The sequence below is a fragment of the Carassius carassius genome, chromosome 20 (genome assembly GCF_963082965.1).
Source record: "Carassius carassius chromosome 20, fCarCar2.1, whole genome shotgun sequence".
NCBI lineage: Eukaryota > Metazoa > Chordata > Actinopteri > Cypriniformes > Cyprinidae > Carassius > Carassius carassius.
The window spans coordinates 20592348-20609166 of record NC_081774.1 but is presented as its reverse complement, the minus strand read 5'-3'; the positions used below and the strand labels follow the sequence as shown (position 1 = coordinate 20609166).

The 16819-nt window shown below is 36.3% G+C and overlaps 1 protein-coding gene across 3 annotated transcripts in view; it reads left to right on the top strand.

The window, feature by feature from the left end:
* Positions 1 to 548: 548 nt before the first annotated feature.
* The window catches only part of vav3b (vav 3 guanine nucleotide exchange factor b), a 73340-nt gene continuing 57069 nt past the window's right edge, over positions 549 to 16819 (top strand). For all 3 annotated transcript variants that reach the window (XM_059502123.1, XM_059502122.1, XM_059502121.1), the window contains exons 1-9: positions 549 to 1189; positions 2888 to 3004; positions 14571 to 14629; positions 14730 to 14798; positions 15189 to 15291; positions 15571 to 15663; positions 15808 to 15876; positions 15981 to 16084; positions 16666 to 16765. In XM_059502123.1, coding sequence (XP_059358106.1) covers positions 986 to 1189; positions 2888 to 3004; positions 14571 to 14629; positions 14730 to 14798; positions 15189 to 15291; positions 15571 to 15663; positions 15808 to 15876; positions 15981 to 16084; positions 16666 to 16765 — 918 coding nt within the window. In that variant the 5' untranslated portion in view covers positions 549 to 985. The remainder of the gene's footprint in view (positions 1190 to 2887; positions 3005 to 14570; positions 14630 to 14729; positions 14799 to 15188; positions 15292 to 15570; positions 15664 to 15807; positions 15877 to 15980; positions 16085 to 16665; positions 16766 to 16819) is intronic.

Below are 16819 nucleotides of genomic sequence, written 5' to 3'. Positions count from 1 at the left end.
CAATATTGTATTTGTTTGTTTGTCAAATCGAATGGTTATTATTTTATACTGTTTTTAAATATAGGCAATGCCTGATTTAACTAACTAAATAAAAAAAGGAAAAAAACATAACATTTATTTTTATACATTTACTACTGGCCGATTCATTCGTTTTTATTATTATTAGGTAAAAATTGATAGCCTGAATGCACTGTAAGTCGCTTTGGATAAAAGCGTCTGTTAAATGCATACATTTAATTGAATTTAATTTATTAACTGAAGCACACGAAATATTACAAATTTTGCATTTATAAAATTACCTGAAGTGTCTAATAATAATAATAATAATAATAATAATAATAATAATAATAATAATAATAATAATAATAAATAATAATCGTTTAACTAAAATACTCATTTTTTAAGATAAGATCTTAAATATGCACATCTGCATTACACTTTTTTATTTTTTTTTATTTTTTACAGTTTTAACCGAGTAATACAAATGTCTACATCTGATAGTCAAAACTAACGGAAAAGGAAGCACATTTGATAGGGTGGGGGTGACATTATCCTACTATGGTGAAGACTTGGTCCTTAATATTCATGATATGAATCTTCGCCACTGGAAGATCAACAACGCAGCGTCAACAATATTAATGAATATTCATTAGCCTACATCATCATTGGAAGATTGCGATGCAACGCCGTGCTCTGCACTTATTATAAAACCTTTGCCGTACTAGAATTCGTAACTCCGCTGATGGGGATTTATAGTTTTGGTAGACCGCGGATAAACACAAATTAGTGCGCACAAGTCTCAGTTTTGGCAACTAAGAGCGCAAGCTCAAAAATAAGAAGAAGGAGGAAAAAGAAGAAAAAAAATACACGGATGACAAATCTAACGCAAGGTGTGCGCTCTGCTTCGGGTGTTTCTACATCTTAGCTTCATTCAGCTGTGTCAGATTTATTTAACAGTTGCTGGCTTTAATTTTATACGCGCATTATGGAGTACTGGAGGCAGTGCAGCTTGTGGCTGATCGATTGTAAAGTTTTGCCCCGGAGTCATCGGGTCACGGCCGACTCGGCGCAGGTTTTTGATTTGGCCCAAACTCTTCGGGATGGGGTGCTTCTGTGCCAGCTGCTGAACAATCTCAGACCCGACACCATTAACTTGAAAGAGATCAATCTCAGACCACAGATGTCACAGGTGAGCGCAAATAGACAGTTTAACCTTATTTTTTTATTGCTTATGATTTTTTATAACATAACGTTTCTTCAGTTAGGGAAACACTAACCTCCACACACAACTTTGGACTCAGTGTCATGTTCAATATGTGAACATCTGTTTCAGTGCATTTCTTTTTAACCTGCATATTATATATTTAGTATATTTTGACATTTTTTTTTAAGTTAAAGTCATTTAAGGCTTTATAGTAGGTACTAACCAGTGCCATAGTAGTACAAGTGGCCCCAGTGTAAGCGGTAACAGACTTCTCTTCACAAAGGGCCCAGTGGTAGATGTACACATATCTCTTTATATACTGTATAAGGCATAATTTAGTCAGTCTGCAAAACTCTCAACAAACTGGGTAAACATTGACCTAATGAAGCATCAATTTTATATGTACATCGTGTTTTGGGAGGGACCCAAAAGGCATCCAGATGAATGTTCTGTCTGTGTAAGTAAGTGTTTAGGGCTGAGAAGTCTCAGGCAGTCTGCCCGGGCTCAAACAACTCCTCCCAGATGCCCCTGTTTCACTCCAGTGACCTGATAAAATCCAACTTTGATCGGACTGATTTTTAAATGTACAAATCCACCCTTCTGGATTGACGAGACGCAGTCAGTCTCCATCAGACAACGGAAAAGAGCAATTTTCAACAACATCCCTTGTTGCGTTAGTCGGCATTCCTGTTACTTTTTTGACTCATGCAAATGGTGTATTTTGAGAAGTGTGGTTTTAGTGCTTTGGAATTGGTTCACATTCATTTAAATACACAATTGTGAACTAATGGCATTAAAATGTTTAAATTAAATTAATTTATCATGGCAATAGACTGATAGTAGTGGGAAGCTAAAAGCAACCTCATATGTCATTTTCAGAGTTGTTTTTTTGTGGTCTTTGAATAGTAAGAAAATGCAGAAGCTGAAATATTTTTAATAGCACCTATTAGGCAAGAGAGTCTGTTAGTGATTAGTTGGAAATCTAATTTCCTCATCTATAGTAGGGAAAAGCTGTAATGATTTCACTAATTCATCTATTTCAAAGCCACATTTTCTTCAAACCCCAACGATATCCTCAAAATGCTCTGTCCTGGCATTTGCATTTACATTTGTAACCCCCCCACCCCCCAATAAAAAATAAAATAAAAATAAAGTTCAAATCTATTAACATGACATGTCGCTCGAGACTTAATGATTTAAAAATATTCATAACTTTATTTGGAGTACTACTATGCACATTACTATTAAGCCTAAAATGTGTTTTAGTGTCACTACTGATGAGGATTGTATGATTTTTGAATAGTTTTCTTTTTTAAATGCGAGATATTTAAAGTGAAACTGAAGTATTGCAGTAGCCTAGTTCCACTTTAGCACAATCAAATATACTTCAGTATATCTTTAGTTGTACTTCAGTACCACTTCAGCACAATTAAAGTGCATCAAGTACCAAAACAGTTTTTCCAATTTAGCAAAAATGAAGTATACCCATTTAGTATATATTAAAAGCAGAATTGCAGGTTATTTATATTAAGTACTGTACCTAAATATGTAAATGTATTTGTAGTAGACTTAGCATGAAATAAATGTACTTAAAATAAATTTTAGTATATTTATTTTTCACTAGGTGTGCAAAAACCAAACCTTTAAAAATGTTAACAGAATCTTGTTTATTGGCTTTATCAGTTCCTCTGCCTGAAGAATATTCGGACGTTCTTGTCTGCATGCCGCGATGCATTTGGGATGAAGAAGAGTGAACTGTTTGATGCTTTCGATCTCTTTGATGTCCGAGATTTTGGAAAGGTAATCAAAAATCTTTTTTCAATAATTTCTTATTAGTAATTTTTTTTTTGAAGGAGACAAGTAACCAATAGCAAATTGTTACTTAAATCAATTTTAAGATTTGTTTTTTTAAACATCATAACAATAATGTGCACCATGAGCTAAAATCATCATTAATATATGAATGGATGTAAATACTAAATATTAGTAATTTGCTGTTTAAGGTGATTTTGATATCACAAATCATACTATCAGAATTACTTGTGAATAATGCTGGACTGTTAATGAGACTGAAAAACATATTTTTCCTGAATATGGGTCAGACAGTATATTGATTGAGGGTGGGGGGGGGGGTGTAATGTAGGGATAATCTCTATCCCTACATAAACATTTCCTTGTTCATTCACATTTCCTGTGCAATGAACATAATGCGTTTAATTTTCCTCTGAAATTGTAGCTGTCTCTTCTTGTACTCGCACACACTTGTAATTGCCTGCCTGATGTGGTTGTGCTCTGGCCTCTGAAGGTCACCTGTAATCAATAGCTCATTTATTTCCCAAACCTTCCCATGTACAACCTCTTCCTGAATTTTTGGACTGTCTTTGTCTGGCAGTGTAATACAATAATTCCCTGAGCCACAGGAGTAACCAACTCCAGTAGCTTCCTCCTGGCATTTCTCTTCCTAGCAAGTGCAGTGGCTGAGGATCTGGCCTCATGCAGGGTTAAACATATAGTAAAGCGTCCTTTGTGCTGTGAGGGACTGCACTGTTTTCACAGAGGGGTTCAGCCATTGTTTATCTATACTCATAGGACACATCTGCAGCCATGCAGAATCATCAGCACAGCCCTGTAGGGCTGAACTACACTGCTGAAAGAACTGACTAATGTAGGGGACAGAAAAGCCATTCAAACACTCCCAGTGCACAGTTTTTGATGGCTTATGACTGAGGGCATGTGTGTATGTTGTTAATCTTTCTGAGGAGTGTCATGTGTTCAGTATATGTCTGGATAACCTGGTGTTTTATGCAGTCATAAAGTAAAATGCAGGTTTATTTGATGTTGAAGTTGATTAAAATGATGCATTTCAGGGTAACTAACTAATAGTACAAAGTTAGAAACGCTACTAATTTAACAACATCTTTCAATAGCATGACATTGTCAATAATGAGGGTTAATCCATTTGATAAAGGACCTTAGAGTAGGCTACCTCAGTAGTCCTCCTTTACAGATTAAAAAAAAAAAGATTTTTATTCAGCAAGGATTAAAATGATCATATTAAATGTTGTAGATGTAGTTGGTGTTATTATTATCATTAATAAAGTTTATTTTTTATTTTTATTAGCACTAGTCATGGCAATTTTCCATTTCAATTAAAGGTATAAGACAAAAGTCGTTTGAATATTTATTTTCCTGCAGGAAAAGGTCTACATTCATCCAGTCATTCAGGGTTGGCTGTAGATTGCAATGGAGAGGCAACAACCAAATGTAACATTTATACCTTCTAATCATAATGCTTATTGAACATATATGTCCATTTAATGTGCATAACTATGATGTGTTTCTAAAAAAATATATATATATTTTTTTAATGTTCTAAGGAGCCAGGACGTCAAAGAAACTAAAATAACATTTCTGTTTCACACACTTTTCTTGCATGCATACTCAAATAGATTTCCTGTTATCTCTGAGCTCATCAAAAACTCAAGCATACTGAGGCAAACTGAGACAATCTAAAGAATACTCTTTACTACAGTGAAGCAAATCGTATTATTTCAAACAGAAAAAAAATCTAATATATAATGTATTATGTAGAATATTAAAATGTAGTTAAGATATTAAGATTGTTAAGCTCCAGATCAACATATTAATGATTTCTTTAGTATCATTTGACACTGAAGACTGGAGTTAAGGCTGCTGAAAATCCAGCTTTTCCATCACATGAATAAATTACATTTTAAAATATATTAAAATATATAACAGTTATTTAAAAATGAAAATAATATGTCACAGTGTGTTTTTACTGTGTTTTTTTCAAATGCATGCAGCCTTGGAGAGATTTAAAAAAAAATCCCAAACACATAACAAAATCTGTATTGCCTGTACATACAGATAACAAATATTAAATACTTTTTTTTGTGTAGTAACTTTGAAGATATTTTGGAGTAAGCTTTATTACTACTGCTAGCTAACTATATGTGCACTTAACACTGACCAACAAAGTGAAGAATTGACATCATTGCAAGAAGTGTTAACATTACTTCACACCACAATTTTCCACTGCAGTTATTATGTTTTGCCCCATTTATAGGTCTCTGTGTGTTCTCAAGGGTTAAGTTAATCCTACTTATAATCTTTGCCAAGCAGCAATCATCTAACATGAGTTTGCCTTGTAAGTACGCATGTTACATCCACATCCATTAAATCTACTTTAAACTAAATTATGAAGTAATGATATAAAACACAGGTCAGATTTGCCACAGAATTTGGAATTATGTTCTTATTTTACTGTTGAGTAAAATAATATTAACTGATGGTTCAGACTCTGATTGGATAATTTGCTATTTAAAGCCTTTGTAAAAGATTGAAAAAACGCATGCCAAGTTGCATACTTTGCCAAACAACCACACATAGCCTAATATTAGAATAAAGAAGTATATTACTTAAATGGAATAAAATTCCAATAATTGTCGCTCTTTATTGAACTTAAGTGTGTTTTTTTCTTCATTATTTTGATGTTTTAAGTCAATAAGTCGCATGAGTCTCTGTGCTACTGTGATTTTACCATGTAAGAGTGTTGTAGGTACTCCACTTTATGCGGCGCTTTGTAGTACATGGCCTTTCACTGCTTATTGTTTTCTTATAATAGTTTCTCGTGGAGTCACACAGGTGTTAATGTTGTTAAACTCTGCTCATGGTTGCTTGTGTGCTCATGAAGACCACACATCTGTTTGGAGGTTGTTTGGTTTTAAGCTTTTCTCACCTTTCATCTTCCTGTGCTGTTTCCTTAGAGACTCCACGGCGCATGCAGTTTTATGAACATGTACAGAAGTTGTTTCAGTCACTTCATTTGACAATAGAGGTATGGATTTACTACATGCCTTCCAGGCACTTTCTTATATTAGGTTACTGGGGTAGCATATTGGCACAACTACATCCAATCAATAGGTGGTGGGAGTTTTGTCTTCAAAAAGCAGTAGGGATTTACTGACATGGTTTATAAACTGCTTTATTTGCATCACATATGATGTGAATATTTGTAATTTATTTATTTCTTAATTTGTTGTGTCTAATCAATATGCATATAGTGCATTGAATGATCACTTTGTGAATGATTATTTTTTACCGTATTATTTAGCTGACATTTAAAATCACAGTCCTGTCCCTGATTTCTAAATTTCCCAAATCAATCGGGCATATTCAAGCCACGCGCTTCAGTGAAACATTACAATCTAAATAGTGCGTTCAGCGCGGGGGCGTGGTCACATTAGAAGATAATGAAGGGAGACGTGAAAAACAGACATCGCGTTGTTTTCATATGATGTGACATTCAGCCAAGCATGGTGACCCATACTCAGAATTTGTGCTCTGCATTTAACTCATCCAAAGTGCACACACACAGAGCAGTGAACACACACACACACACACACACACACTGTGAACACACACCCGGAGCAGTGGGCAGCCATTTATGCTGCCGTGCCCGGGGAACAGTTGGGGGTTCAGTGCCTTGCTCAAGTCGTGGTATTGCTGGCCCGAGAATCAAACCCACAACCCTAGGGTTAGGAGTCAAACTCTCTAACCACTAGGCCACGACTTCCATATGGATTACTTTATCACAGAATATCTGTTTTCGGCAGAACTTATTTAGTTTAAAAGTAGACATGTCAGGCTTTCTATAGATATTTCTCTCATGTCTCTTCATTGAGTATTCATGGAGTTACAGTTCATTTTAATGACGTGTTTGTAAATGAAGATCAGCGCAGACAAAGGCTGCAGACAGAACACCTTGTTTGCTATCTTTATTTTATAACAATATGCACAAAGTTCTGTTGTTATTATGTCTGTATACAAAAAAAGTAGACCCTTTACAGATTCGATTGATGTATTGCTCTTATCTGTAGGATCAAAACTGAAAGTGTAATTTAAGTTCTTTTCGGGGTTATCAGCAGAAAATGACTCATAACGTGTATATGCGTTAATCGACTCCAGAGGGTTAAAGTTAACTGCAAGTAAGCAAACCTTTAACCAGCTGTAGCATTATGCCGGTTCTCAACGGTTCTATGCTATTTGTTTTTTATTTCACTAACTGAAGCAACATGTCATGGTTTACTAGTAATATATAGTAAATATATGTCCATAGGACTTTGAATTATCAGAATTTAAGCCTTACCTGTTGTTGAATCATCCAAAAGTTTTGGCTTGGGGTCCTTCACATGCGGCAGCAGCACTTTCCACTACACCAATAACACGGGGCTGCCCGTGGACGTGCCTGACTTTAAATCACCGCTACTAAACACGGATATCAACCGATGCCGATATATAAAAAAATGACAAATATCTGCCTGATATATCGGTCGACCTCTACTTTGCTATTGCATACAAAACTGAACCATTTTAAAAGCTGAAACAGTAGTATAAGCTGTTTTGGGACTGTTTAGCTGTTCAAATCAGACACTAGAGCATTCCTTCATTCAGACACAGTAAAGGACCTGATAAGAATCAGTGCAGACTAGAGGGACCAAGTCAGGAAGATTTTGATGCTAGAGACAGTGTGGCCAGCTGGTTTAGCCAAGGCCAAAGATCAAGAAGGCTACAGGAGTTGGCCATCCGAGGGGCATGTGACTGTAATGGGTGATAGTCCATAAGACATTGAGCCATGAGATGTTCAGTTTGAAGCCCTTAAAACACTTAATTTAGATTTTCTTTTTATTTCATTTATCTTTAGATTTTTTAAGTTTAAATTTCAGCTCAGTGAATCACTTTAAGCACCAAGACTTTTTCAGTAAGTTACCTTTCTTGTAGAATTGTGCTTCAAATAAAGAACTTTGTCGACCAAATTGTTAGTTAATCATTTACAACTCAATATTGCCTATATGGACAGTGATTTTTTTAAAAAAAAAAGTGAACTTGTAAAACTGCAGTGTTAAATGTGATGCAGTCAAAAATTGGGTGCACCTAACTTTTGTGCTGGGTGCACCTAAAAAAAAGGTTAGGCGCACTAGTGCAACCAGTGCAAAAAGTCAGTCTAGAGCCCTGCTTCGTGACTGGTTCATTATACTGAGAGAAAGTACAACTAAACTAAAGAAAGTCTTACCTTCTACACACTCACACTTGCTTTCAGAACTGAAATGTATGAATGTGCAGTATATCAAGATTCAGTATGAAAAGCTCACCTCTGCTGCACTGCTTAATGGTGGAATTGAAATTCTGTTGCGGTCTGACTGTAAAGCTGCAAAAGCTTCGACCTGCAGCTGGCATCTGAGCTTTATACTGTATAGGTGACCTATTTTAATGTTTTTGTACAGAGCTTCAAACATTTTATTCCTAAATGTAGGTTAAAATAACTAATAAGGAAAATCATTAGATTTTACTCCTTCATGTAATTTGTGGAACAGATACTAGGGAAATGTATAGGTGTACAGAATGCTGCTGTTCCCATCTCCACAGAATGTTGCCTGTGAAAAGAGTAAAACATTCATGCAGTTTAGGATGCATGAAGTAAGAATGAAAGTAGATGACAACACCTCTTATCAGTGGCGTGAACAAAAATAACTTTCTAAAGGAAGCAGGGTTGGTTTTCAACAGGTGTTCTGTGTAGCACGATTCAATGACCCAAATGGTGTTATCATCAAGATCTGTCTATTGTAAGTGTGTTTGTGCTGCATGCTTGTGTGTTACCATATGTCAATCTGTATACGTCTGTGTGTGTGCATGAGTGTACATGTGAGAAAGCAAGCCTACATCTAACAAGCTTGGCATTGCAAGACCACTTCCTTTCCAGATAGAGCGATGTCTCTCTAATAACAGCTTTTCATAGGTAGATTATAACAGCGATCACTTCTTCTTTTCAGATGAAATAATAGATTAAATAGTAGATAGTATTCATCCTATTAGTTACTTAGAACTAGTTTTATAGAACTATTTAATAGTTGAACCATTTGCTATATCTCAAGTTAAATGCAGCAAAGTGCTGTTGCTGATTTCACATGTGAAGAGGGTGTTTACAAAGGACAGTCAATTTAATTGGACCCCTTTTTGCCTTCAGAAGTGCCTTAATTCTTTGTGACGTAGATTCCAGTAGATTGACGTAGATGTGTTGGAAACATCCCTGAAAGATTTACATATTGACATGATAGCATCATACAGTTGCTGCAGATTTGTCCTCTGCACATCCATGATGCAGATCTCCCATTCCACCACATCCCAAAGGTGCTTTATTGGACTGAGATGTGGTCATGTTCAAGAAACCAGTCTGAGATTATTTGAGCTTTGTGACATGGTGCATTATCTACTGTCATCAGTAGATGTAGTCATAAAGGGATGGACATGGTCAGCAACAATACTCAGGTAGGCTGTGGCATTTAAATGATACTCAATTGGTATTAAGGGGCCCAAAGTGTGCCAAGAAAATATCCCCCATATCTTCTATTGTTCAATTTTGGTGAGCCTGTGCGAATTGTAGCCTCCATTTTCTGTTCTTAGCTGACAGGAGTGGCACCCGGTGCACCCTGCACCCTGCTGTAGCCCATCTGCTTCAGAGTTCGACATGTTTTGTATATATACATACACTCACTGGTTACTGACGAGTTATTTTGTTTACTGTGTGGAGACGTGCTGAAATAGCATTTGGTCTCATACTGTATTGTGTACCTTGTCAGTCTAGTGCGTTTTGCTTGACCATTTGTTGTGATAAAAAGAAAAGTGTGTCCAGCTGAATTCAATTTGAGTTTTGTTAGACGTATATAAAAAGGTTAGTATACCGTGGTCGTGGCAGCCCTCCTGTTAAGTCCTCGTCGTATGAAGACCAAAGAATATAAAGACCATCGACTTCATCGAACAGGGACACTGGAAAGGGACATAAGTATTGCTTTTGAATCATTCTCTTTCCTACTACTTGTTCCCCTTCAGTTTCCAGTTTTTATTAACAAATCTTACTATGTGTTTCCAGATACCTACTATCACTACCACTCTCAAACCATGCATCACACATTGTAGGCAGTGCAATCCTAACAACCTGCAGATTTTATTACTTCTGTTACAAGTCATTCAAGACTAAACCTCATGGCCCTGACAGAGACGTGGATCAAACCAGAGGACAATGCTACACCTGCAGCAATCTCCAATAATTTCTCATTTTCCCACACTCCCCGTCTGACTTGAAGAGGTGGAGGTACTGGTCTGTTTATCTGTAATGATTAGAAATTTAATCATCTGAGTATCAACAGCTCCTTTGAATCACATTCAGCCACTATTACCCACCCTCTTAAAATCCATTTTTATAGTTGTTTATTGACCCCCAGGACCACTAGATAACTTCATTGAAGAATTATCTGTGCTGCTCTCAAACGTTCCTGAGGATGATACTCCCTTAGTTATGCTTTGAGACTTCAACATCCACCTAGATAAACCTCAGACTGCAGACATCCACACTCTCCTTGCTCTCTTTTGATCTCAAGCGAGTGTTAACTATGGCTGCTCACAAATCAGGCATGCAACTGGACCATATTTACACACGACACTGCACCTCTGATCATGTATAGTTTACTCTACTGGACACCTCGGATCACTTCCTCCTCACTCTTAACCTCAACGTGGTTCCTAACACAACACATACCTCTCCACATGTCATCTTTCGACATAACCTACGCTCACTCTCACCCACTCATATATGCTGATGACACTCAACTCTACCTTTCATTCCATCCTGATGATCCGACGATAGCTGCTTGCATCTCAGCATGTCTAGCAGAGATCTCTTGTTGGACGACGGACCATCACCTTTAACTGAACCGGGCTAAGAAAGAACTGCTTGTGGTTTCAGCAGACTCATCGCTTTTTAAAAATTTCATCATCCAGTTAGGCCCATCAACCATAACTCGTTCAAAAACAGCTAGAAACCTTGGAGTTGTCATTGATGATAAGCTGAATTTCTCAGACCATATTGCTATAACTGCTCAGTCCTGCAGATTTGCTTTATACAACATTAGGAAGATCAGGCCTTTTCTTTTAGAAAATGCAATACAACTTGTTCAAGCTCTTGTTTTGTCCAGGCTGGACTATTGCAATGCTCTTTTGGCAGGTCTTCCAGCCACTTCTTTCAATAACTCTTCAATTATTTCAAAATGCCCATGCAAGATTAATCTTTAATGAGCCGAAAAGAACACATGGCACACCTCTGTTCATCAATTTACGCTGGCTACAAGTAGCTGCTCGCATAAAATTCAAGGCATTAATGTTTGTCTTCAAAACCAGCACTGGCTATGCACCCATTTACTGTACCTAAATTAATTTCTTCAGCCCTCTTGAAGCTTGTGTTCTGCAGGCAAACAACATATTATTGTACCATCTCAAATAGGCACAAAATCACTTTCACAGAATTTTTCATTAACTGTTCCCACCTGGTGGAATGACCTGCCCAACTCAGTCCGAGCAGCTGAGTCCTTAGCCATCTTCAGGAAATGACTTAAAACACATCTGTTCCATCTTTATTTGAACCTCTAACTCTAGCACTTCCAATTCTATTTTAATTCTACTTTATCTTTTTTTAAATAGCTTTTTATTTGTTTCTATACTATCTACCTTTTTTTCTTTTGTGTGTGTGTGTGTGTATACGAAGCGCCGCACATGGCATGCAGGAAAAAAAAATAGGCTAAATTGTGTGCATGATTTGCTAATTAATTCCCTTGATTTGCTAAATCGTGTACACGATTTCTAAATCGAGAATGAAATAGTAAATTGTGCGCACGATTTAGCAAATCGAGGGAACGAAATAGTAATTGTGTGCACGTTTTAGTACATGGAGGGAAAGAATTAGTAATTTGTGCTCATTATTTATTTATTTTTTCTTGAATGTGATGTGCGGGGCTCCATAGTGTGTATGTATACTGTATGTGTGTATAATATATACAGTATATATAAATATATCTATCTATCTACACACACACACACACACACACACTATATATTAGTGGTGGGCATAGATAAATTTTTTTAATCTAGATTAATCTCACTGTAATCTTGGAATTAATCTAGATTAAAATGGCTCATTTGAATTCTGCCTAAGGCATTCAGAATATTTTTGCTACCCAAAAAAAATTATGACTAAAAGTAACGTTAAGTCTTTGAGAACGGGTTTCTCAAGCCAGGTTGTGCATTAGACCATGGTCTCATCTCCTGTTTCCAAAATGCATCACAAACTGCTTGAGAAAGCTGTAAACGAATTCCACATTGGACAAGGTGCAAACAACCTTGAGTCATGTTGAGGTTTCCATTGGGAAGCTTCTTTAAAAAAAAAAAAATTCCCTGAAGCAAACCCGGCAGCATCTTAGCTGCATCCATTTTAGCACTTCACGTTTGATGTGGTAATTTCACAGTAGGCATACACACAGGTCTAAAGACTTGTTCTCGTCCCCTACAGATTCAGCTAGGTATACATCCGCGCTAAAATATCAAGGTGAAAGTCATCAACGCTCGCGTAGTATAGACCCAGCTCTCATCCCAACTTTGAGAATAGATTAACAGCGATATTTTTTTTTATATTAGTGGTGGGCCGATATCGGCGTTAACGTGCTGCGTTAACGGGAGACTCTTATCGGGCGATAAAAAAAAATATCGCTGTTAATCTATTCTCAAAGTTGGGATGGGAGCTGGGTCTATACTACACGAGTATACACTGAACAAAATTTTAAACACAACACTTTTGTTTTTGCCCCCATTTTTCATGAGCTGAACTCAAAGATCTAAGACTTTTTCTATGTACAGTCGTGGCCAAAAGTTTTGAGAATTACATAAATATTAGTTTTCAAAAAGTTTGCTGCTAAACTGCTTTTAGATCTTTGTTTCAGTTGTTTCTGTGATGAACTGAAATATAATTACAAGCACTTCATACGTTTCAAAGGCTTTTAACGACAATTACATGACATTTATGCAAAGAGTCAGTATTTGCAGTGTTGGCCCTTCTTTTTCAGGACCTCTGCAATTCGACTGGGCATGCTCTCAATCAACTTCTGGGCCAAATCCTGACTGATAGCAACCCATTCTTTCATAATCACTTCTTGGAGTTTGTCAGAATTAGTGGGTTTTTGTTTGTCCACCCGCCTCTTGAGGATTGACCACAAGTTCTCAATGGGATTAAGATCTGGGGAGTTTCCAGGCCATGGACCCAAAATTTCAACATTCTGGTCCCCGAGCCACTTAGTTATCACTTTTGCCTTATGGCACGGGTGTGAGATGCGCTCACACCTGCCTGCTGCCATTCCTGAGCAAGCTCTGCACTGGTGGCACTCCGATCCCGCAGCTGAATCCTTTTTAGGAGACGATCCTGGCGCTTGCTGGACTTTCTTGGACGCCCTGAAGCCTTCTGCAGATGGAGTATGTGTGAAACAGGCGTAAGGTTGTTTGCACCTTGTCCAATGTGGAATTCGTTTACAGCTTTCTCAAGCAGTTTGTGATGCATTTTGGAAACAGGAGATGAGCCCCTGGTCTAATGCACCACCTGTCTTGAGAAACCCGTTCTCAAAGACTTAATGTTACTTTTAGTCATTATTTTATTTGGGTAGCACACATATTCTGAATGTTTTCGGCAGAATTCAAATGAGCCATTTTAATCTAGATTAATCTAGATTAATTCCAAGATTACAGTGAGATTAATCTAGATTAAAAAAGTTAATCTATGCTCACCACTAATGTATATATATATACATACACATATATGTGTGTGTGTGTGTGTGTGAGTATATATATATATATATATATATATATATATATATATATATATATATATATATATGTATATATATGTATGTATATGTTTGTCTGTGTGTGTGTGTGTGTATATTAGTATGTGTGTATATATTAACTAAAATAAATAAATATAAAGTATGTTTTCTTCCATCTAACTAACTCTTACAATTAAACTATTTTGTACATTTAAAACTCACATTTTAAAACTCACTTTTAAACTCAGTGTTCTCGTTTTGCAGCATTTTTCTAGAGCTGCAGGTTTTTTTTGTTATGTATTTAATCAACAGAAATTCCACCAACTTGCATTGCATCACAAAACTATTTAAAATGGGACAAAAACTGTGAAGGTCAGAACAGAAATGATCAATGATCTTGTTAAAAGTAAAAACAAATGTTCTTACAGTATGTCTATATGTTGCTATCTGACATCTTTTAAAACAGGCTGCTTTGGCTGGCTTTTTTCACTAATTACATAATACATATTTTTCTCAAAAGACCGGAGAAACATGCTTAGAAACAGGGACTACAGACAAACTGAAGGTCTAAAGTGCAGATAAACCAATAACTGAAACCGACAGACTAGACACTTTCTTATTTGCAAACAAACTTGCTTTTGTCTTTCCAGGTCATTGACACCCTATCAAAACTGTCTCATATGCCTTTTGCACAGCAGATAAGAATCAGGTGAGTTTGCATTTACAGTGCAAGAAAATAATCAGTTGTACACATGAAAAATCATCTTATTCTCTGAGCTAAAACAAAGAATTCTTTACCGATTTCACAGGTCATTTCCCACAGAGGAAAGCACTGAAAATGAAGACATGTATATCCATTTGGCAGATCAGATTGATAAGTATGAAGCTCTCTTAACCTAATTGGGCAGTTGTTTTGACTGGAAGCAATGATATATAAGTTTTTGACTGAAACTCATTAGCACTTGTGGTTTTAGACACCAACGTTTCGAAAGAACAATTCATATTTTCAGTATTATATGAGATCCATAACCTATTTAGGCATTGTGTGGGAGGAATGTAAATGGCTGATTAATAGTATATGTGAAAACAGGAAGTTACACTGGAATTTTCTGTAGAATCACACCCATACATACAGCAGTGCACTGATCTATTCCATTTAAAAACCAGTAGCCGCAAAGTCTGAGAGTTTTGACCAAAACTGCTGTGTAATCATACTGTGTTCATAATTTTATAGCAATTTTGAAGTCCTAATGTGTTTGAGTGAACAGTGAGGATCTGGAGGAAGATATTTATGACCCTGTGTATGGAGATGTGGAGGGAGGAGAGGTGTATGAAGATCTGATGAGGACAGAGGCTGCTGCGTCTGAAGCGGTACTCAAATGACTCAATACCACACACACACACTCTCCTAATGCATTAGTGTTGATTTCCTTTGTAAAACACCTACTACTTCTCATACCCTAAATATGGTCACTTTTTCATAAGTATCTCTATGAGTAAATTCACTGTAAACGAAAAGCACCAGAAAAAACAAACAAACTTAAACTGGACGGATGCACTGTTACCATTTAAAACTTTATTAGGTTGTGTTTTTGAAGCTGTTTTTTTGGATGGCTGCCTGTAGTCTGAATAAGTGAGCTGTGTTGACAGAAACAGGCCGAGGTGGATATCAGGAGCTGCTGTCTTCTCGAGATCAAACAGACAGAAGCCAAATACACTGAGACCCTGGAGACCATCGAGAAGGTGAGATTCACATTCGCAGGATGGAGAGTTTTATCATAATATGCCTTACATCTAGTGATGGACAGCTGCTCCGCTGTTGCCTTACAATGGAGGATATAACTTTCCTACATGGAGCTAAAAAACCTTTTATTTCTGTCATAACAGTACTTTATGATTCCACTGATAAAATTCATCTCCGCAATAGAAATCGACAAGATTTTCATCAATATACCAGTGAGTAAAGCTGACCACAATGTTTCTACATTTTTTGTTTTGAATTTGGTCTGACATTGCCAATAGATTTCAATTATGTTGATATGTATATTTGTGCTTCACAGGACCTGGTTAAAGTTCACAAAAACCTACTGACTGAGATTCAAGACTCGGTTCAAAATAAAAATGCAGAAAACCTCCACCAAATCTTCATTCTTTACAAAGACAGGTAAAACTGTATACAGTTTGTTATTTTCCAGTAAAAACATCTAAACATTACTAAAACAAGATACAAGTGATAAATAAATAATAACAATCTATCTATCTATCTATCTATCTATCTATCTATCTATCTATCTATCTATCTATATATATATATATATATATAGATGTAACATAATTGTATATAGCAATATACTGTATACTGTATATATATATATATATATATATATATATATATATATATATACACACAGTATACAGTATATTGTACACACACACACACACAATGTATTCTTATTACATGTATTTTCTCATTTAATTATTTAGTAAATTTTATGTGAAATGTTCAGTGTTTAAAAAAAAGTAGTTATATTGAGGAAAAATGAATTAAACGTGTGTGTGTGTGTGTGTGTGTGGGGGGGGGGGTGACAGATATCGAAATTGTTTAGAATCAAATTTTGTGGAAATCTGCAGAGCTCTCATTGAATTTCTGCAGGCCTAGTCAAAATTTAATATTTCTAGAATGATATTACTAAGCACTGCTGATGTGTGTGTGTTTTTTGCTAACATTTACCCTGTCTGCTTTAGGCTTCTGCTTTATGGAAAATACTGCAGTCATGTAGAACGTGCCATCTCTCTGTTAGACTTCATCTGTAAGGAAAAAGAGGGTGTTCGACTGAAACTAGAGGTTCAAAACACAGTTTGATTTTCTGTCATAATTACAATATTCAGTCTCATTTTA